The sequence below is a fragment of the Rhopalosiphum maidis genome, chromosome 2 (assembly GCF_003676215.2).
Source record: "Rhopalosiphum maidis isolate BTI-1 chromosome 2, ASM367621v3, whole genome shotgun sequence".
In the NCBI taxonomy this organism is placed as follows: Eukaryota; Metazoa; Arthropoda; class Insecta; order Hemiptera; family Aphididae; genus Rhopalosiphum; species Rhopalosiphum maidis.
Window position 1 is genome coordinate 499,668 of NC_040878.1, and position 25,889 is coordinate 525,556.

General features: G+C 24.5%; 1 protein-coding gene across 8 annotated transcripts in view; it reads right to left on the minus strand.

Annotated features, from left to right (window-relative positions):
- LOC113553593 (protein vav) overlaps positions 1-25,889 on the minus strand; it is a 279,163-nt gene that overhangs the window by 55,700 nt on the left and 197,574 nt on the right. For 7 of the 8 annotated variants that reach the window (XM_026956994.1, XM_026956993.1, XM_026956992.1 and 4 more), the window contains exons 11-12: positions 14,285-14,451; positions 8,544-8,588 (exon numbers count right to left, since the gene is read on the minus strand). In XM_026956994.1, coding sequence (XP_026812795.1) covers positions 8,544-8,588; positions 14,285-14,451 — 212 coding nt within the window. The remainder of the gene's footprint in view (positions 1-8,543; positions 8,589-14,284; positions 14,452-25,889) is intronic. The other variant, XM_026956989.1, reaches the window with a different exon arrangement.

The following is a 25,889-nucleotide window of genomic DNA, read 5'->3' on the forward strand; positions in this document are numbered from 1 at the left end:
TTAACAATGAATTAAAAAAAAAATCAGTATTCGTTTATTATCATATAAAATAACAACTAATAAAGAATATTATATGATTCAACTATTTCCTATTTTAATTGACTAATTCAATTCTCATTCAGGAAAATTTAATATTTGTAAAAATTGTTTTGTAACCGAACGTTAATAAATCTTTGAATATAATAAGAACAATATAAGTAAGTTATTTTAGTGTTTCTATAATATATCTGTAAAAGTATGATTATACTTAATAGATGTTAAATATATATGTATACTCTCAATGTTTTGATGAAGTTATATCATCTAACTACTACTAATATAACTTAAATAATTTAGTGAGGTCAGGTAATTAATGTATTACGTTTAAACAAAACGAATAAAGTAAATTAAATTATTTGAATGATAAACTATTAAGATAGACTTTGGGCCATAATATAAATTAAATAGGTACAATTTATAAAATATTCGTAGTAAAAGAATTATAAACAATGATATTTTAAAAGGCCTAATAAATTTTAATGATCGTTTTTTTATAATTATTAAGTTTCATTCAAAATCTAACTTGAGGACGAAATTAACGTAAAATTTTAAAAAATAACACGAATGTTATAGACTAATTCTTTATGGGCTATTACGAATAAATAGTTTATCTCCATAACAAGTAGTATTTAATTTTAATTATATGAAAAAAATGTGTTATTACAAAAAAAAAAAAAAAACAACAGGAGTATAAATAAACTGTTATATTAAGAAAATGAAACATGTTTTTTTCAGTGTTGGTTTGAAAACATTTTACCATGATTAAAAACATTATTACCTTTTTTTTTTTCGGATTGGAATTATGGCTAGGGAGGGAAATATGCGTATTATATTTTGTATCTAATCAACATTAATAAAATTAAAATTGTTGACGATATTTCAAAACCATCCATAATTTTAGATATAATTTCTAATCGTAATGTAAGATTATAAGTAAAGACTTATGACAAATTTTAAAAAGTTCAAGATATCAGTATTATATAAATTTAAATCAGAATATTGTAAATCCAAACTCAGTGTTTATAGCGATTATCACATTTGATCAAACGTGAAGGTTAACCATTATTTTAATGAGTGATATAAAGTATTATCTATTATTTTTAGAATATCTAGTTGTGTGTTGATAAATATGATTACTGTGGTGCAAATTATTAATGGTTTCTAAAATACATATTGTCAAATTCCGTTGAAAACATATTATGTGCAAATAAAAATCATGAAACAATTATTCTATAACTAGCGGATGATTGGACAGGGGAATTCATAATAGAGTGACTGAATAATGGATATACGAGCCTTCATAGAATATGAACTTAATATAACATTGTTCGACTACTGCGTTTTTAATATTTTTGCATAGGTCTTATATGTTTAGAAAAAGTCAATTATTATTTTTAATTTATATTATAAAGTGTTATATAATATTTGCCTGTGCGTTTCCCATACAAATATTAAGTACTGAACTAATATTAATTACTTACTTAATGTATATTGTACATTTTTAGATACTAATATATATGTTTAACACAATAAAATAGGTAAGGTTAGTTTAGGTTAGAACTAGTACATTTAAAGTCTCAGGAACTTCAAAATATGCTAAAAAGTTGAACATGGCATCAAAAAACAAAACCTATATGACACGAAATCACTTTACAATATTGTATTTCCCTATATTATTAAGTCACAATGGAAGTAGCATGAATTATGTATACTATGGTGGTTTCCAAATATTATTTAAAATGTATTTATTAAGCGATTTATTTCTATAAAATAGTAATAAAATGCATATAATACATTAAAAAAATATCCTCGTGTACCCATCAATACGAATAGTGAAAAAAGTCGTTGGGGCTAGGTACGGCGGTTGTCAAGGGACTCAGTACAGGTGCAGACGTGGTGGAAAACTAGTAGTAGGGAAACAGTGAAAATACTTCCACGCTTAATGCAACATCTGTTAGTCACAAAGGGTGGTGAAGGTTGTTATTTCGAATTTTCCGATCAAGGTCACGCGGGACAAAAGACGCGGGTGGTGGGTTCTACCACAGATGATTTTCAAGAAAAATACTCACTATACTATGACTATAGGGTGAAAATACTGCCTTAACACGTCATACATGTAGACTGGACGATTTCGACATTACGTAGCGGCGTCTAAGATAATATTATTATTAATTTTACTATGAATTGTTGCATAAAGTTTTGTGATCTTAATTTTATTACAATTTATATTTTTTAAATAGTGAAATGTTTGGTTTTAATTGTAGGAAACGACCTCACATGAGGTGGTTTATTTCAATTAATACTTGACGTAATACTAAATCAATTAAATATGAAGTATATAATGTGCAGGTTAATATATTAATCACCAGATCACTAGAGCTGTGGATATGATGCATGAAAGAATATATTAAATATTAAACATAAATTATCAATAAAATAGGTAAATATTACAATTGTTCAAAATATATAATTTTTATTTATTTTTAGTCAAAAAATGTCTATAAATATTTTAAATACTTTAAACTTAGTTTGTTTGTTGTTATCCTTATTTATTAAAATATATGTTGTTGTGTGATTATAAGTTATTACAATTCATCGCTTTAGTTATATACGTAATATATTTTTATTCAATGACGACAGTTATTTGAACACTGGTTTTAAACATTTGGTGGATATCCCGAGTGCGTCCTGTTTCTTGTTTTTACATTTTTTGTAGTCCAAGTGCATCCTCCGTCCACAGCTATAGGTATTTATTTAATATACAGAATTTACGATCGAATATTGTGGTTCAAATCTAAAACTATAATACTTTATAGGTAATTAATTTTTACAGCTACGATTTTGAAGTACTGGAAATGTTGGATCATGAATAAGAATCACAAAATATTTTTGGGGTGTAAGCCAGTTAATCTTCTTGGTCTACCCTAGGTAACTCTAAATTAACTGGAACACACTAAGGCTATGTCAAAAATATGACTTTCTTTTTTTGAGACGCACTCGGGTGTTACCTTATTTCTGACGTACTTGAAATATAAAAAAAAAAGGTAATTTCGGGACGCACTCGGAGAACTCCCAAAATTTTATTTTCCGGAAAATCTAGCCAATATTTTAAACTGGTTTAAAGTAAAGAAACATAGATTCTAGAAAAGATAATCGTAGGAGTGATTAATCGTGAAATAAAATAGTAGATTTATAGACAATATTATCAGATGGAAAAACTTCTAGTAGGAATTTGTTTAAAATTTAAAATTTTACATAAATAAAAGAAATGGTTTGACTTAAAAAGTTGACTAAAATAAATGTTTATTAATTTGCATTTACAATCGAGTTGTTTCAAATTACTTTGTGATGGTTTATTTGTAACATTAAAAAAATGCCTTATATGTAATTATGTAAACCTGTTACATTCGTTTTACATATATTTATATAGTTAAATTATAATAAAATTAAATTTAACTACCTATTATATTATAAGTTTAAGATTTTTAATCAGTTTTTAGTATAGTTTGTATCTAACTATACCTAATTAAAAATATATTTTGATGTAATTATTAAAATTTATATGATTTTTCACAAAAAAAAAATTAACTTTTTTTTATTATTATTATTTGGTACTACATTAATATGGATTTATAATTGTTTTATTTATTTGGATAAATTACAACATATTTATACTTTTTATTTTGTTAAATACAAATACATATATATTATGCTACGTGACAAATGTTAAATATCATGGATTTGATGTTTTGAATGCATGTTTGTTTAATTTTAAATTAGAATCATATTAATATTACTGAATAAATTATTTTGACATTTTTAAAATTATTTTACAACACGCCAAAATGATCAGTCTCTGTCGGTAAATAATATGTATATATTTAATGAAGTTTGGTGCTGTCTGTATTTATAATGATAATATTATTGTATTCTACAGTTGCAAATAAACTAAAGATGATTCTGGTTTTGACACTAATGTTTACTTGGAGCTAAATTTAGATTAGAAATATTTTGTGAGAAAATTTACCGTGGGTTCATAATATAATATAGCAAAAGATGCGAATATCTTTATTTTGTTCTCATAAGATTAATTTTTTGAACAAGATATGTGTGGTACACTGTAAATTTGTGTACAAATATATAATTATTTATTATTTTTATCAATTTCTATCTATATCTTAACAATTTATGTATGTATAATAACGTATTTCATATTCATAAAATGTCAAGATTCGGCTGACATAATATAATGGGTTATCGCCGCCAGAATTAAGTAAATTACTTTTGGTTTTGTATGCATTTTACCAAAACTATTCGGTGTTAATGTATGGATTACCTCGTTACAAAAATAAAAAGTTATTAAGAAAAATTGTAATGATAAATGAATATACTTATTAATATATACAGAGTGTCCCGCGAGGATTTACCTATTGCGATATCTCCTGCAATAATGGAGATACCATAATTCTGGTTTTTTAATAAGATTCACAGGGACAATAACTACAAATATTTCATGTTTTAATTTATTTTTATGTTTTGGTAAAAAAGTTAAAAAATGTATTTTTTTATTTAATTATTTAAAAAAAATTGAAGATAGCCATTTTGTAGAGTTTTTTTTTCCTGAAAACATTGACGTTTTAACATTTTAATTTCATCAATTTCCTAATTTTCAATATTTTTCTAGTTTCGAAAAAATTGTGAAATTATTATTATGTTTATGTCTTGACAAAAAATAGGACAAGATAATAATATCAAAACATTAAATTAGGTATTTAAACTATGGGCTATGCCATACTCAAATTACCAACAAGCCATAAAATATTAACTATTACGTATTTATACGTTGGCAGACAAAACACCTTTTTTTACAAAATTCAAAGTAAACAAAATACATTTGTTTTATCTATTTATTATAATTATTATAATATAACCGTATTTAATACTAGGTATAACAAAAATGTACATATTGATATTTTGTACAATAGTTATTAACTTTATTTCAAAATTTAACAATGTTGAAGAAATAGAATATGACATTTATTGCGAGCCACGCTGAAACCCGTTCGCCAGCCGTACGAGCACGCAGACCACATGTTTGATACAATGACCACTATGGCACTATCGTATTAAATAATTCGTAATTTTTTCGAAACTATAAAAAAATATTAAAAATTAGGAAATTGATGAAATTAAAATGTTAAAACGTCAATGTTTTCAGGAAAAAAAAACTCTACAAAATGGCTATCTTCAATTTTTTTAAATAATTAAATAAAAAAATACATTTTTTAACTTTTTTACCAAAACATAAAAATAAATTAAAACATGAAATATTTGTAGTTCTTGTCCTTGCGAATCTTATTAAAAAAAACAGAATTATGATATCTCCATTATTTCAGGAGATATTGCAATGGGTAAATCTTCGCGGGACACCCTGTATATTAAACTGCTGTGGTGTTCAGTCGGTAATGGCAATCTCTGCTCGATTTACGATCTAAAAAATCAACGTATTATTTGGTAAAAATATATTCTATATAATTTATCCTCTTTTCGAATGATTAAGATTATTATTTATAATTTTTCACATTTTTACAATATTTATTTGAAAATTGAATAAAATAAATTAACTATACTAAAATATGAGCATTGTAAGGCGTCATTTTGGATATATTTATTATAATTCGTAATCTATGTACATTTGTAAAATGATGTGCATATTATGTTGTAATTTCTCTTTTGCCGTGTCAGAATGCGTTTTCATTTCTATCAATCCGTAGCAGACCAAAAGGGAAGCAAAAAGTATTTTCGTTAGATACTTATACGAGTTATACGTTATATCCCACGTTTATGTATATAACCAAGCAAGAATTAATATATATATATATTGCTCGACCGAATTATTTATTTATCCTGGTTCGGACTAAGTAATATTGCACAGAATGATGTATTACGTCTTTATGATAATGTCACGAGAATTATTAATCCGTTTTTTTTCTGACATTTAAATATATAAAAATATTAATTTGACATTATGCTTATATATATAATATATACCAATAATAGAAGATATATATAAAACTGTACATAAAGATATTAAGTACGTATAAAAATATATTTTTTAATTTCGTAAGTAATTTGAATAATTACGCATAATTATGCGTAAAACCTAATAATTCTGTGAATGTACTAAGTGGTCACCATAGGCGCCGACTTTTAAATATTAGAGCGGGGGCAACCTCCTCTTCCTTTATTAAGCGAAAAAAATTCTGTAGTATACTGAAATTTGCTGATCAAGAGGAGTAATTACCGGTTTGTCCTCTACCCCTCTTTTAATTCTCCTCTAGGGTGTAAAATAAAATATTATGCATGTATGTTATTTTAATTTTATATAATAAAATAAATTCCGTCTCTACATTCCGGAAAAAAACTGAAATACCAGATGTATTTTTAGACCAAATATAAAACCAAATAATAGTGAGCGATCTATAGTGTTTATAATTATTATCGATGATCATATTATTTAGGTAATATACAAATATATAGTCATCGATGTTCTGTCGTTCTGATGCATTTTTTCATATTATAATCTGGTATTTTAACCAAATAATTATTGTTGTACACAACGAGGGCGAAATAATACTTTTGCCCTTAAATCAATGCACGGGGGCGATCGCTCATTTTGTCCCTGTGGAGTCAGCGCCTATGATGATCACAGCCTCATGGGTACTATAGAATCTGATCTGACTCTATTGGTGTCCTAAAAGTAAATCATTAGGTTTAACAATTTGGTAAAGTGTTTTATAGAGTTAAAGAAAAATATTAAAATTATTTAAATACGTTATTATACAACTGGTTTTGCTTAAGTTTGACTAGAATTTTTCAAAGTTAAAAAAAGACGATGTCACTTTCAAATTAGGATTATTTTTTAAATAAACATCAACCATACACAAGGTATATGTAATAGCATTGAATTATACTGAATGACAAAATATAATAGAATACAAAAAATTATAGCTAATCGTTAATAACTATTTTATTATCTGTAACTAATGACAACATAAAAAAATTTAATTTATGCGAGCTACCTTATAGCGACCTATAACTTATAAGGGTTGACAAAATAAGCTTATACACACTTCTGAGTTATAAGAAATCTATTGATAAGACTTTTATTGAAAATATTTAATTTGTTCAGAATTTATAACAGTCATAAACTCATAACAGACTGGAATAATTATATATATATATATATATATAAATTACTTGTTTAGTAATAATATTAAAATCCTTGTGATAATTTTAACGAGTTTTGATTTTTCTGTAATATTCGTGTGATATATTATTACTTTCAATTACTAATTTTTGATAATTACTACATCTCTACGTAAAATAATATTGAAATATTAATTACTTCGCAAAGAAAGAATAAAAAAAATAGCGTGCAGAAAAAAAAATGACTAAAAAAATATTTATTGAACTACAGTGATTTAAAATATATATATTTTATATAAATTATACATATTATACATATTATTTGACAGTCCCGAAAAATTTCGTCCTTAGTTGAAACTATTATTATGACCAATTCGGTGAGTAATATTATTTTCTAATAAATATTAAATTTGGAATATGTGGACACATGCGTATATAAATTTGCTGTTGACATTTTGTCAACAACGGTTAAACTACGGAGTCAACATACATTATTCAGATATTTCCGATACTAAATGTCATGCGACAACTATGTATCTTTGGCCAATGGCATTAAAACGCAAATGAACTGTAAATTTTTTATTTTACGCGATCGATGAGTAAATGTTTATATATTTATAATAATTTAACAGAACTTTTAAAAAAGCGGTGTTAGTTGTGTTGTATACATCAACAATATGGAAATTGTAGGTCATGATCTTATAATATTTACGATTATAAAATTATGCAAAATAAAAACACATGCCCAAAAACGGTTTTTTTTTAAATTTATCATGTTTTATTAATTTATTTTTAACTTGACGGTTTGTTTTTGTTTTTATCATATTATATATATACCCAGGAGCGTCCTGAGGGGAAATATTTATGTACATCATCCATACAAGAACGTACACATCAATGGTAGGTATACATAAATGATGACCGAGACCTCTGAAAGCTATGTATGATCGATCCAAAATATTGTGTTTCATTTTGGAACTATATATTTCTCGCTCAAATCTTCATATTTTGTAAAAAGGCGTGAAAAAAGTTGTTGAAAGACTTTTATAATGTAATTTTTGGTTTATATCGATGGCCGGCGTAATAAAAAAAAAAAAAAAATATAAAGTTTTAAAGAATAGCTATAGGAAATACCCATTACTATTAATTGTTATTATAATATTGTTATGACCGGTCCGACAATATACCTTATATATATTATATGCATTTAATATAATATCCTGTAATGTACAATATGTGAGCATAATAATAACAATAATAGTATAAAATACAAACAATAATAATAAAACAATTACCTCATTGCAATTATGGTTGATACCGCGTGGTACATTTGGTGTTTCCTTTTTTTTTTATCGAGGTATAAGTATAATAATTTTTTTTTATTTGGCGAGAGCACACATCAAACAGCCAAACAAAAAAATGAAAAAAAAACACACAAAACATTATGTTAGTAAAGCTGAATAAAAAAACAACTAAATTAATATACAATATATTAAATAATGATACTAAGTTGGTTAATTAAACTACAACTCGAATTCATATTATTATAAAAATAACTACTTGTCTCGGAAAAATTGTATTGGATAATACATAATATAGAGTGTATAAATATTAAAAATATTTACTATTTAATTATAATTATACGACTAAATTACATTTTTAACATTAAATGAGATGAATTTTTATTTTAAAAAATGGTACTCAAGAACTTTTGTTGAACGATTGTTACTAAAAAAAAACTTTTGTAATAAAGTAGTTAACACTGTAATTGATAATGTTTACCAATAGAAAATCAACAATCATACATACTTACGTTTATTTACTAAAAAATTAACTAAAAAGGTAATATTTTTGTATGAGCTATTATAATTTCCAGGTACCTAAAGAAATGATAAGACATATTTTATGATGGAGTTATACAATATTAGTTCCAAGAATTAATTCCCAGTACTCTCAAGGGATAAATATTTCTTTATGAGCACATTTATTTCTAACACAGAATTAAAATGTTTAATTTATAAAAATAGTATTTCAGAAAATATTTTATTGAAATCGATTCTGAAACTGAAATTTTAACTTAAATTATTATGACAATAAAAATCATATTTCAATTTATCATACTTCATAGAGAATGATGCACCAAGTGTAATCATCCACCTTTTATCCTTTAATAATTAATATTTAAAAATTTTAATTTTTGAAATTTTAAAATACTTAAAAATCATATTATAAATTACTTAATTACTTATTTTTTTTTTTGTCTTTTAAAGAATGTCATGTAGTGTTACAAACTTATGTTTTAAAATGAGAATTTACTTTTTCTACTCTGATATTTTGAATTCTAGGTAACAATATATACAATTTTTTTTAGTATAATCATGTTATATATTTATAACAATTTTATGTTATATTATGTAAAACATAATTTACATGTTTGATCAGTGATCACTATCAGTAATTCAATATTCTAGCTTTAATTTTGTTGTTTGTAATTTTTTTTATAGTATAATATTTTTATTTTATTTTTTGTATTACATAATTTTAAACGGCCTAGGCCCAGTTACAGATGAAGAGCACAAAAACAATCGTTCATATTTAATGATAAATGTTAAATATAAATAAATATAACATATTAAAGTACATTTAAAATATAAGATATTAATAAAAATGTAATTAAATTAGTTTTGAATAAATGAAAGTTTAGCAAAACAAAAAAAAATCAATATTTAATACATTAATAAATTGCATTATTCTGTTACTGGGATAGTTTTTAGCGTAGTTTGGTATTTCCGTATTCATATAAAATGTATTTATAATTCGAGTATTACGCGTAGGAAATGAAAGTAGAAAATATACAAGAAATCAGGACAATTAATTATTTCAGAAAAAAGTTTATACGCAAAATATAAGTCTAATTGTAATTAACGGCATTCCAGTGTTACAAGGTTAAGAATAGCCAAGAGAGGGAAGTATGAAGAGTAAGGATCCCTAGGAATAGAAAATTTGTATGAAAAGTTTTTACTGTATTTTTTTCAATTTCAATGTATAGCTTATTTGGTATGGTGATCATGAAATTAAGCCATATTTACAGATAGAACGTATCAGTGAACAATAAATGGATTTTAGTACAAATTTATTTAAAGTCTGAAAAATTACAAATAATGAACCTATTATTTTGTTGGATTTAAAAACAATATTGTTAATATGAAAATCAAATTTGAATAAAAGAGGACCAATAGTTCGTTATAAAATTTCACCATTGACATAGTAACCAAATTTATTAACTGCGAGATCTCTGATAAATGCCATTACCTGACATTTTTTTATGTTCAGATTATATTTATTTTTCGTACACCACGTATAAAGAGCATTTAAGTCAGATTGGAACAACTCAGCTTCAAGTCTGCAGTTAACTTTATGAAAAATTTTGATATCATCAGCAAACATTAATATAGAGTTATTTTGGCAAGTTATATCATTAATAAGAATTAAATATAACATGGGTGCAAGATGTGAATCTTGGAACATCTGATGAAACGTGTTACAGAGTAGACCAGTATTCTTTATAAGCAACTATTTGATAACGATTCTCAATAAAGGATTTAAGCTATGAAAGAAAAGGATCACAGATTCTTATTTTTTTTAACTTTTCAAATAATATTTGATGATTAATTTTATCAAATGCTTAGGTGAAATTGGTATATATAATAACATCAGCATTCGATCCATAGCATAATAGCAACTAAAAATTCGAACATTTTAGGAATGAGAGAAAGCAGCGATATTGGGCAGTAATTAGAAACGTTAAACAAATCAGAAGAAGGCATTGATAGGGCGAATGAAACTGATTTTCCATATGTCTGGAAAAGTACAAAAGGAGAGAGATAGATTAAATAAATATGCTAAGGATATAGAAATAACCTACTAACAGTTTCTTAAAAATATGTTGGGTATTAAATCAGGACCAAGACTTGAAAAGGAGACCAGAGAGTTAAAAGATTCGAATACTTCAATTAAGTCAATCGAAACAGAGTGCAAAACAGAGGAAAATACTTTTGAAAGATTATTATTGATGGAATTAACAAGATCATAATTTTCATATACACTCGAGAAATATTTAGCAAAAGCATTAGTTATATCGGAAACATTATTAAATTGCTCATTGTTATAATGCATACCGTTAGGCACAATGTTGTTGTATCGTTTGTTATTTATGTATTTCCATAATTGCTTAAGATGAGTTTTCAAATTATTTTGAATTTTGTTAATGTAATTTTTGTAATCAAGTTTAGAAAAAAATGTACATTTACCTTGTAAATTTGAAAAACTATTATAATCACTTACCAAAACTGAACTTTTGTACAGTTTATGCGCAATATTTTTTTAGATTAAATCTTTTAAATTCTTACTAAAGCACTAAAGGTATTTGGAATATAATAAAATTAAAATTTTACATATTTGATTATTAGTTTTATAGTGAAACATATTACCTAAAATGATATACAGTTTATACTACTGTATAGGTATATAAATAACTTATGTACGTGAATAGCATTATATCTGTTTTAATACTTTAAGTGATATAAATTAGATAATGTCGGTTATATTTTGATGAAAAAAAAATCATTTTATTTTTTTAATGTAATTTCTTAATGATTAGGAAGGTTCGTGTAATACTTATTATATGGTACTAGAAAAATTCAAAAATATGGCGTTGAATCCGGCTTTCTTATAAACCGTTAGAATCTATAATAAAATTTAAAAATATTGTTTTAATGATCCATCTACTAATGCAGAGATCAAATGATCGACTTTACCGTACAATAAGTATTTAAGTGCATTTAAGAATTGTTCGTTGTGATAAATTATTGTTTTCGATGTTTATATGATGGTAAACAATCCGCGATAATAATTTTGCGGTTGCATCAGTAAAAAGAATTGATTCTCTTTCCACGCGCGAAAAAACCATAGTATAATAATCTCAGTAAGCTCGTGACACACAATTTGTAAAGTTATATTATTGTCTTGTTTTCTGTAGTTATATATTATGTTCTTAGGCCTATCCACTGAAGTGTCTGGGACGTAGGTATCCGATTACTGTGCTGGCGTGATAAGATTTTCGAGTATATAATATAATACATATATGTATATGAATTCGAGTTGTAAGCTCATTAGCAGCCGTAGGCTACACGACCGCGGACTACTTATTTGACTAAACGTTAATCTATCTAGACGCCCAATCTCATCAGTCCTATTTATACATAAAATATACTCTACACGGTGTTATATTACATATGAAATGTATATTATACGATATTAAATAAAAATAATTCGACATAAATGACGTGATCCAAAATTAAAAAGCCACACTATTTTAAGTCAATTTTTTGCTTTTGAAAAAGAATATGTTTTTTTTATTTAAAGTATTTATAATTTATATAATACTATGGTTGCATACGAATTTCGTCCAAAAACGAAAATATACGTCACGACAACCTAGCGTCCGTAGTTTTTCAGCGACTGTTTCGAGTTGCGTCTGCAACAATAATATTGTTATTCTATTTCTACAAATTTGGTAAGAAACTCGTAGATAACCCCTATTTTGATACCTTATCTGTAAATGCCACCTTATAATTCATTGTTAAAAACTAATTTTGTTTATGTTATTAGTATCAGTTACATTGCGACATTCACTTAATAATATGATAATGAAAAATCGTAGTATATTTAAAATGTTTAGGGAAAAAAAAAAATAATAATATTGTATTAATTATTAATGGAAACAAATTTGCTTTCCAAACATTTTTGAAATGGTAATTTAAATAAAGAGAGGATGTAGAAAAAAATATTTTACTAAAAATATTATGACTCAGTATGAAACAAAAATATATCACGTCTTAAGTTCGTTCAAAAATTGGCGTACAAAAATGTGCCCGTATTATAAAATTAAAAAAAAAATCATATACATTTTAAAACAATTAATAATTTTTAATACCTAATATATATTATATTTTTAACCGCACCATTTATATAAATGATAGTCTTCGTTCTTTAAAAACGGGAAGGAAAATATGTATATATTAATATTATTAACCAGAATGTAACTGATGCATGTTGTGAAAAAATCACGGACGCTATTCGAATATGTCACGATAAAACTACAGATGCAACTCGGACAAAATATAATTTATAAACGCAATTCGAATGTCATTCCGAATACCGTATTATGTACAGTGGCGCAACAAGAAAAAAATTTCAGGGGGAGGGTTACATTATTACAATATATATACTTAATATAAGTACTTAGGTTATTATACAAAGCTTCGGAAAAATTTCGGGAGGGGTCACTGATTATGTATGTAACTTGTTTGTTTTTTTATCATAATGTGATTATACATTTTTATTTTTTTGTTAATGATAACATACATTTTAAACTATATAATTAAATACTTTACCTTAAAAAAATAATTATTTTTCAAAAATCACAAAGATTAACTTAGAAAAAGTGTATAATACATTAAACAGATTGTCTTTTACGTATACACACATATTATATTATTACTTCTATACCTATGTTTTACAAAGTTTGTGACTTAGTGTCCAAGCTAATTGTAATAAATTATGTTTGAACAGGTACCTGCAAATGTTAAACATCAAATTCTACTATAACTTTAGTAATAATAAGATAAGTATAAAAGATTTTAATCGACCGATGAGATTGTTGATTAATATTTAATTATCCTACTTTTGTATAATATGTTAAAAATGTCTTGTTAACTACGTTAGATTGAGGATATAACATATATTATTGTAAATTATGAAAAAAAATTAATAACCAACACTAATATACATTATTAGTATCTCCTATGAAGAATACGAATTGATTGAGAAAAAAATAGTAGGTAATTAATATATGTATATATTATGTTATGGAAATCTAAGACGTGCCTAGTGCCTACTATTATTTGGTCTAATTAAACAATTTTAGTTGAGTATTATAATACATATGTTATAATAAATTATTATAACGACTCACTTTTCATCCTTTTGTGTAGTATTGTTATTAGTTGGCCCACTAGTCGTCTTCAGGCTTTTGATGGCCTTCAACCATTTGGATTTCATACTGCCACTGGACGACGACGAAAGTTTTCTATCTCTTGCGTTTGATTCGGTCGTTTCTAGCTTGGATGCGAACAGATCTTTCTAAACATATTTAAACACGAAACTCGATTAGTCTTAAACATTTATTAAATAGATACATTATTACATTATATTGAACATAACACGCGTCTTTGTTATTCTTATTATCAATTGTCGATGGTTTGTGTTATGTATACATTTTATTATGTGATAGGTATTGTATATAATGAATGATAAAAGAGTAAATAGTAGATCCATACTAACAGCGTAAAATATAAAAATAAGTAGGCGTCATAAATAGGTGTATTTACTTCCGCTATAAAATTCGCATTGTCATGTACAAGAATGAGTAAAAATAAAAGACCGCAATTTATTGTGCTACGCTGAAAAAATATGTTATATACTGCATTGCATATATTTTTGTACAAGTTATTTCTTTCCATAAAACAGTTTCTAATAAGATTTTCTTTCTCTAGAATATAATGTGTGTGTGCCAAATTTTTTTTTAATACGTGAACTATTTGAAATTGACGTCATACGAACAAATAGGCTCTATTTAAAAAGTCACTCATAATATATATGAGTATATAGCTAAATAGGTGTGTGTATCTCATAGTCTAGAGTAACCAAAACTTTTCGACATCAGTTGCTTTTGTGTGGTTCGTATAATTATAGGTTTTTTTTTTAATTTTACCACAGGCAATGTTTTACTTTTCTTGAGTAGACAAGAAAAAAAAAGAAATACCATGTAAAAAAAATAATACCAAACGGTCATAAATAATTAAGCGTTTTCGAAAAAAATTAAAAAAAAAAGATAGTCTAGGTGTATTAGTACTGTATATAGGGAATAGAAAAAATAGTTTTAAGTTAAAATGTACTTTAAAAATCTTCAACAATTTGTATAATCTATACATTAATAACATCAAAGCTGTATGCAACTGGTAGCTGTAATGTAGTGAACAAAATTTTTATATCTATATAGATAATTGCAACATTTTAAAGATGTAATTAACAATGAATATACTAATGTTTGTATGCCATGTGTTATAATTAATTTTACCAGTTTATAATTTATATATTATAATGTACCTATTAGATGAAAGTAAACTATGTTAAGACATAAGTAATAATTTTTAGAAGTTAAAAAATGTAAATGGAATTGATTATCAAAAGTTACAATAGGTTTTTTTTTTATTAATCAATTAATGGATATTTACGTCACATAATATAGAATTTAATTCAAATAATTTTGTTGTTAGAGTCTCATATGTATTTATCAATACACAAAAGATTTTATTCAAAAATTATTATTTTATTTTAATAAAATTACTCTGAAAGCATTCACAAAATATGCTAATGATATTAATGCAAGTCAAAATATATTATTTCTCGACTATAACTTTAATAAAAAAATGGAGCATTTGGGTACCTTGGTTTGCATTAATGTATTAGGTGTCGTATAGGTGACTAAAACAAAATATATGTTAAATATGAATTCAATAATAAATCATTGTATACAAAATACATTTTTTTAAATGGAGATGATCTGTCACATTATTTAACTAAGTATATTTCATGATACAATGTTTTATACAAATAGGTATTAAATAGTTTATTTAACTATTAGTATTTAAATATAATAATAATATATATTAATTATATTTATACCATATAATTATATAATTTGTATTGACTTTTAAGTCACCAGATATACATAGCTTAGTGATAATTACATTTTTCTAATAATATATTAACTTCTTACACGACTCTAACGATAGTAGGATAGTATTTATATAACTACCCTAATCTACCCATTAATTATAAGAAAATTTTTACAGTTATGACATGAAAAACGTTCAGTATTATTTATTTCAAATTAATAAAAATAACGATTTTTAGCTTTATTGTATTTTTAATACGTATGAAAATTTAATTCCGCTTGTTTCAACTTAATGATTTATTATAATAAAAAGTAAATTAATTTAATCTTATTGTATAAGTGTGATGTGTAATGTAATGTATTTTATTATGTTGAAATATTAATTTATAAATAAGATAAAATTCTCAAGGACTAAAAATAAAGTTGCTGAAAATTAGTCTATAATACCCTAGTTGAATTCTGAAACTTACATAGAAGCTGTAAAACGAAATAATGTAGTTAAAGTGAACCGTCAATTTATTTTGTATAGTTAATATTTTCATATTAAAATTACTATATAGTTTATCTTATATTTAAAGAAAATCATATCTATATTCATTCTATACAACAAAAACAACATAAATATATATTTTTACGAGAAAAAACATAATCATAATAATGATTATATGATAATATATGCAAACTTTCAGTTTTTAAATAGTCATTATTAATTTATATTACATTATTAACTTTAGAACGAACGGCGAAAAAGTGATTCACTGCGTAAATTCTTATTATATGTACGCGTAATTTAAAATAGGTTAGGTTATGTTCTACAGTTTATAATAATATCAGTGAACAAGCTAATAATCTTCTAGTATAGTTAAATTAATTTAAATAAAATTTCGTATTTAATAGTGTATCAAAACAAAAAGATAGGTAAATTTGAATTTTTTTAGAATAAAACTAAAAACTGGAACATAAATAATCATAAGTTATACGAAAAATTTTTTTAAAAATTTCATTTGGTATTTGATTTAATTTATTTTATTCTTATTAACCAGTACATTTATTTTTAATATTAACTAGTTTAAATAATTATATTGGCAACTATGAATATTAGTCTAAAAATCATTTTTACATAATTATTAGAGCATGGATGTACAAGTACTAAAAAACTAGTAAAATTGATTGCAGTATTACACTAAAAAACATCAAAAATTGCATTTAAAATATTAAAAATTGCACTAAAAAATAAGAGCGTTTTGTTATAAATGTTTTAAATTTACAGTTATAATCTAAAATTCTACCAAAAATATAAATTTAAATAATTTAGTATTCTATTCGAAGTAGTTGAATAGCAAATTATAACAATATAACGCATAATTATTGTCAAATAGTCATATTTCACAAATTATTTTTGTGCTGTATTGAATACCTATACCAACTTGCAATTATGTTTATTTTATAAGATAAGATAGATATTACGACGGTTGAGCGTCGGCTATACAACTAAAATAGTTGTATAAATGAGTAAATTCAATACGATTGCAATAAAAATCCAAAAATTGCAAAATATTGTACTTAAAACTTTTAGATTTTAGTTCGCACTTACATGACACGCATTTAAAATGTATTTAGCGTATATTGAAAAAGTAGAAAAAAATTGCAAATGCAACAATATCCGTACCTTAATAATTATATACTATTATTTAGAATTTAAAACTAACTAGTCAATTATTCCATATGGTATTTATACGTTTGTTAGATACTATAATATGATTCATTTCAGAAAATGTAACTAATATGTATGTTTCATATTAAACTACTAATTAACACTTGTAAAATAAGCTCGACGGAAACGGGGAATATTATTTCTACCAGTATTATAATATGCAGAAATGTATTAGCACATAAACTATAACTCAATTAAGTTAAGATCAATGATATATTTTCCGATTTTAAAATTCAAATAAGTGTATATTATTAATATATATTTTTTAATTAATATATAATTATGTATCGAATAAAAATTGTTAAAAAATACTTTTTATTGATTAAGTACTAAGTATTGAAATATGAAAAAATTATTTTGTAAAAATAAGTATCTCTTTACAATTTAAAAGAAACATTACAGTTTGTTATATATTTAATATTTTAAATTTTTACCAGAATGATAAAGCTTAATGCATTGTTAAACCTTAAAACAATATAATTATTTATAAGTTTTCACAATTGTGCAATAAAAATTTAGCCAATTATTATTAATTTATTTAAAATACGATTATTTAGTATTCGTTAATACTATATAACTAATATTTACCACAGAATGTTTCAAATAGCTATATTATTATCTTGTAGCATTTTAATTAAACTATAATATTTATAATATATAAATTAATGAAGCAATTGTGTAACTCTTTAATAATTTATGGATTGACATTTATTTGTTTTTAAATATGACAAATTAGTTTCACGTACCCACTTATTTATACAATATTTTCATTCTCATCGTTAATATTGAAAGTTGACATGATTTTACTGTGACTACAAAAATTAGCGATTTTATTTTGTTTCAAAGAAACCGCGACTGTAAAAGATTACTCCGTAAAAAAAATTAATACCAATTTTTTCATTATTTATATTATATGCACGAACGTTTGAAATATTGCCACTGTATTTTCGGTAAATATTGAATATTTGTTGTGTAGCTGATGTTGTAACATAACGATATAACATATCGATTTGGAAGACGGTTGCTGCAAAGACACTAGACAGCGTATCGTATATAATACCAATGAATATTTATATATTATATTTAAATTATTGAGTCAGATGGGCAAAGAGGTCATATTCGGTGACAAAAAAATACGCAGTGAATGAATTTCATCGTTGAAATTTATAGACTATATTATACCTACATAGATATTTACCGAGAATTTTTCAAAAACAAGACTATAAAATGACGATGTAATATCAGTGTCGTATGTTTCATAGAGTAGGTATACTTTATGTCACCATGCTATTTAGTTTGTCAAGCGTTAAATTTCCTGAAAGTGAACTCAAGTAAATATATTCATTATAATATAATAGCTATAACACCACCGAGCTATCAACATATGCTGTGTCACCTATCCCATCTTATATGTCCACGCTGATAATAGTGATAGGCTATGTACAATAACGATAAATAGGTGTATAATAATGTGCACACAGTATAACCTTAAATCAGTTAAACCATGTAATGGTATAAGTGGTATAACTCTTCGGTATTAACATGTACATTCAGTAGGTTTAAGTAGGTATATACAACTTACGCGTGCGATATATTTTACAATCATAGAAAATAATAATCAGCCGCCAAGTATATCTTACAGGTGTAGACTATAGGCGTATAACTATGTTTTTCGTAAAATGGATATACGGGGTGGGAGGATTTAAAAGATTACGACAGAATACTTTATGTGCAATTCGAAAGACTATAAGTACGAGCAGACATAGATAGATAAGAGAGAGAGAGAGAGAAAGAGAGAGACAGAACGCAAACGATACATGGAAAGAGATAAATGACAACGAGAGAATGAGACTGTTCTGTCTACCATCCAACTATAAACGACCTTTATGTACTTGTAATAATATATATAAAAGACATCCATTGGATGCCAAAAAAAAAAAAAATTCATTATGACTAGAAAAATTTAATTAAAAAGAAAAAGAAACCATCATTAAATTTCAGCCTCTTTATTCCTTTACATTTTTGGCCTTCGTAAAATTTAGTTTAGCGCGTATTCTGTTACGACTCATTGCTAACGGACTTTTATTTAATCAAACCTGGTCGATTTATCAACAGCCTTATAACAAGAAAACAGACCTTTTAAATTAAGTTTAAGAAAATATTAATATGTAGACTACATAGTAAATACATATTATGAATTATTTTAAAAAAAAAACCTATACAACGATTGAAAATCCGTCAAGTTCGCTATTTACGTACTATAATTATAATATAAAATCTTAAATCTGTGAAAAATGCAATTCGCAACATTATTTTGTAGTTGGCATAAATAGCAGGAATAGTAACTTATGAGAACTGAAGCATAATATTCACTTTTGACAAAAAGATAATATACTGCGATATACCTAAATACCTATATAATACCTATATATTATATAATATGGCTGCAACAGCCAAAGCTAATAGATAATAATGTTGTGAGGTATTCTGCGTATTCTGCGTATACTCAATATACATATTATACTATCAGTATTTTCAAAAATACTTATATGCAGATAAACTAACTTAAGGACGGTAGAAAAAAGTAATAGAAAACTACTGTTACAAAGGCTGTGATGTGCAACAATATGTTCGACTAGTATAGTCGTAAAACCAACAAAAAGTTTGCTCCAGTTGGATAAATTTACACATATAGACGATTTATTACTTTTATCCATTACGAGTGCTGTTTATTTCGTATGGTTGACACCTTAGTTTATATAACAAGTATAACTTTCTTTTTTTTTTTCGATAAACATTGTTCCGTTATTATATTGAAGTTGACCAATAAATACATAATATTACAATATAATAAAATGTATTAAAAATATAAAATTACATAACATAATCGTTAACTGAAAATAGTATATTAAGGATTAAGGTGTAATTTGAATATGTCAACACCTTTATATTTTGCGTCAAATAAACTGAATCTATAAATCCAAAAAGATGTACTGCAGAACCAAATATAATAATTATATAAGTATGGAATTTTAAAATCCATCTTAATACATAATTTTTAAACAACGTATGCGAATGATTTTAAATCTCATTGTTATTGTATACAATTTTTTTAACCATACTGTATTCCTAATTTTGTGGACTTTCGATCTATAGTTTAGGATACCTAGCGTGTGTTAACTGTATAATAAATTTCGAATTGATTTCGTTATTATAGCTGTCTCACTAAAAAGTGGTATACCCATAAGTTGAGATACATATTAAGAACAGAGAGCTTTATTACATCATTAAACACTCATTATTTCTAAATCGATATATGGTTTTGAAAATAATTTTTATATAATTTATAATTGAAATAAAATAAAATTTGTTTAAAAAAATTTATTTTTTATCGTTATAGTTTTTACTTTTTCACTTTTGGAATGACAACATAGATTTTAAATTTTATATTTCAAAGCAGAATTTTTTTCGGAGTATTTAGATACATAACAATTGAAATTCGGACCAGTAGTTTATAAGTTATGAATAGAACACGGATGTTGTTGTATAATTAATAAATAATTATATTGGCAACTATGAATATTAGTCTAAAAATCATTTTTACATAATTATTAGAGCATGGATGTACAAGTACTAAAAAACTAGTAAAATTGATTGCAGTATTACACTAAAAAATACCAAAAATTGCATTTAAAATATTAAAAATTGCACTAAAAAATAAGAGCGTTCTATTATAAATGTTTTAAATTTACAGTTATAATCTAAAATTCTACCAAAAATATAAATGTAAATAATTCAGTATTCTATTTGAAGTAGCTGAAAAATAAATTATAACAATATAACGCATAATTATTGTCAAATAGTCATATTTCACAAATTATTTTTGTGATGTATTGAATACCTATACCAACTTGAAATTATGTTTATTTTATAAGATAAGATAGATATTACGACGGTTGAGCGTCGGCTATACAACTAAAATAGTTGTATAAATGAGTAAATTCAATGCAATTGCAAAATATTGCACTTAAAACTTTTAGATTTTTTAGTTCATACTCACATGACACGTATTTAAAACGAACATAGCATATATTGAAAATGTAGAAAAAGTTGCAAATGCAACAACATTTGTATCTTAGTTATGAGTATTTAAAGTGTTGGTATGCAGAGTGGAGTGATACGGAGATACCCACAAAAAGTTAATATATTACTCCGCTCATCTAAACTTTAAATACTTATAAGTTATAACTCATAAACTATTCGTTCAAATTTTGATTTTCAATCTAAATACTTCTTAATATTCTGCTTTGAAATATGAAACTAAAAATGAATGTTGCAATTCAAAAAAGTAAAAAATTAAAATAATAATGAATATTGAAAAAAAATTATTTTTTGAAATAACGTTGATTTATTTTGATTGTAAATTATGTAAGAAAAATATCTTCACAAACGTTAATAAATTTAGAAATAAAGTGTGTGGTTCGATTGAAGAACTATCCGCTTCTTTATCGTAAATTTTCTAAATCACTATATTAATTTATCTAATTCTACAAATAAGTTTCTTTCAAAAAAAGAAAAAAACAGAAAAAATAGTTCAGCAAGCTTTACTGACTCATACAATATGTCTATGCCTTAATCTGTGCTTCATCGTAGAACCAGAGATATGTATTGGTTTTATAATTTCACATTTTTTTAAGTATAAAAATAAATTTAAATACTCACATGATACGATTGATAATAATTCGTACACAAATTACAGTATTCGTAGTCATACATTAATTTATATTTGCGTAGGTTATAGAAATAAATAATCGTGCATAGCACAAATAAAACTGTGGTGAATTGTACAATAGTAATATTAATAATTTGATTATTATTTTTTTTCCAAACGTTTAAACGTTTTTGAATGTAAAAGTATTTCAATTCTTTATATAAGGCCATATTAACCGACTTATAGTCATATATGAATTATATATATTTTGCTTGCCATTCAACACTCTATCATTTGATAAAATCGAGTTTTTTCAACCTAATAGATGGGCGTGAAAATCTTTTTTTTTTTAAATGAAAAATGTACACAAATTTCATTAAAAAATAATATTAAAAAACAAAAAAGATAAATGTTTGGATAGTAGCAGTACAATCGTATAATGAAAAAAAAGATAAAATATTCATACATACAGCAAAACAACATAGTACATATGCATTGAACATAATATTATATGAACCTAACTTAATAATTTACTTAATACGTGTGTATTATATATATATGTGTGTGTGTGTGTATTATATTTCACGGTAGTAAAGTTTGATAATTTTATTGGAAAATTTATATTGTAATATTTTTTTTTAAATTTTTTCTTTCCATATCGTCGTGTCAAAATACGTAAACTTGTACACGTGGTCGGTCTGTTTCGACAGTGACATATTGATTACACATTATTTCATTTATATTATATATTGTAGTGTATTGTCAATTTGATATCTGCGTAGACTACTGTCGAAACTTCAGAAAACTTATTATACATATTATAATCAACTTTAACGGAAATTACACCCGAGTATTTCTATAGGTTTTAGTATTTCACTCATTCACTGTATACATACACTCAGTTGTATGTAGAACTTTCTGAGAAACGTCTCTTCATCCATAAGTTATCAAGTATCTTGGTTCTACAACGTCCATTAATTAAATTTAAGCTGATGTCTTTATCAAATTATAAATCAATGTCTGTGACCTTAATATGTACACGAATTACACAAAAGACAAGGGAAACAAAGATATGATTATGTTGTAAAGAAATCATATTTAATATTAATCAATAATCAAAAAATTGTTTTTATGTAACAAGTAAGCAAGAAATAAATGGTTTATGATACACATATACTAGAGTAACCTAGATTTTAAATACCTATCTTGAGAATTTTCTTGATCTAAATATTAGGTTTAATGTATAATAAAGCATCATTATATGCTGACCAAATACTATAAATCCGAAAATTTCTTCTTCAAACAATCCAGAAATTATTTATTTTACAGGGCCAAATACAAAATATAATAAAACAATATCAAATTTTTAAAATAATTAATTTTAGGTATACTATTTAGCTATATATAATTTCTCTCTAATATAAGCAAAATTAATAAACCTTCGTTCTTACTAATGTATTTTTTATTTTTGCAACTAGTAGTCATTGAATATACAAAAATATGAAAATTATTAACACAGATTATGAAATTAAATATATTTTAAATGGTTATTCTATTTTAAACATTTTAAATTCTGAACGGAGTGAAAAATGTATTCATTTTACAATTATATGATTTTTTTTATTTTTATTTTTGTGTCTGCCATCATGTTTTGCAGTAGTAATAATACTTTGATTTTTGACTTCAGCCCCTCTTTGAAAAAGAAAAAAAATCTAGTTGATTCTTTTGAGGTCAAAAGTAAAAAATGTCCAGTAGTTTCAAAAGCGTCAGAAAAAACCCTAAAAAAGTAATAGAAAAACGGGAATTTTACGCATAACCAGTTTTTTGACTAAAAATCAATTTTTTTATTATCCTGTAACTTAAAAACAAATCATTGTAAATACTTGAAATTTTCAAAAAATATTTATAATAGCGTTATCTATTTACAATTAATTTTTTTTAATATTTTAACTTATAAGCATTTGAAATTTTCGATTTTTCTGGCAATGCAAAATTTTTCATTATAAGTTATATAAATTATTATAATGTTTATTATAAGTTGTGCTTATCATAGAAAAAAAAATCAAAAATCTTTAGTCATAACTTTTGTTTATAATAATCATTTAAAGTTCTAATATCAACAAAACATGTAAAAATTGGGAAAATTTACAAGTAGTTTTTAATTTTAAAATACATAAAATTGTTGTGATATATAAATAAGGTTAAAAAATCCAATTAAAGTTTCTCCATAAATTTTTCTTCAAATAATTGTAAAAAAAAACTCCATTGTCAATAAAGAAAAAATTGTATGAGTACAAGAAGTTTAATTTTTTACGAAATCACGTAATAAAATTACAATATATTACAATTTAAACATAGCTAATAGTATAATATATTCTACTAATTATCCTAGACTGACAAATCATCTCCATTCAGAATCGTTTTTTGTATACAATGATATTTGTCATTGCATTCAAATTTAACACATCCAGTGAATTACTCCTTTCTCTACTATACATTTGCCCACTTTTTTTTTATACATTGAAATAATGTAATCAGCTAGATTTAGTAAAGTAAAACATTATTGAAATAATTCTGGAATTATTTATTTTATTGTGTTACAAAATATAAGTAACAATGTATCTCAACATACAAAACTATTGCATAACTTTTCAAATAAACATACATTTATGTCATTATTCGTAATATGGATTAATACATACATATACAATATATAATTCACTTCATATAAACATTTTAATTAAAGAAATAACATTATAGAGTGCATTTTTGTGTTCACAAAATATGCATACCTATAATACACAAAGATAGTGCTTTGTATTACGTCCAAAAGCTTGTTATATAATATGTGTAACCAAAATAAGATACCAATTTTTAAAGCGAATAAATAATAAGGAAAAAAATCTATTAAGTTGATTCTGTAAAGCTATCAGTATAGAATTATTTTAAGTACTTTTAGCTGTTAAAGAAGAAAAATAAATGTAAAAAAACTGTGTAAGCGAAATGTTTTTTAACCATTATTATTTCATCACATTGTATTTATTTTGTGTATAAGTATAAATATACATTTTTCGTTATTAATCCGTGTTTAAATTAAATTCAATTGGTTTGGTTTAAGTGTCAAACATTATTGATTGTATTTAATAAACGTTGTCATTTTTTTAATAATCTCTAAAATAATAATATATCATGTTCACAATAATTATTAAGTATAATTATCGAAAAAATATCTTATAAATATAGACTTATGTCGTATGTATACAGGGTGTCTCACGGAGATCTAACAAATGAAATAACTTTTGTTTTAATCTACTTATATTTAAAAAAAATTCTTTTAATTATATATTTATAGACACGCGTGTAAAGTATTATGATATGGTAGTAAACAGTAACTTAACTGTTAATCTCAAAACAGT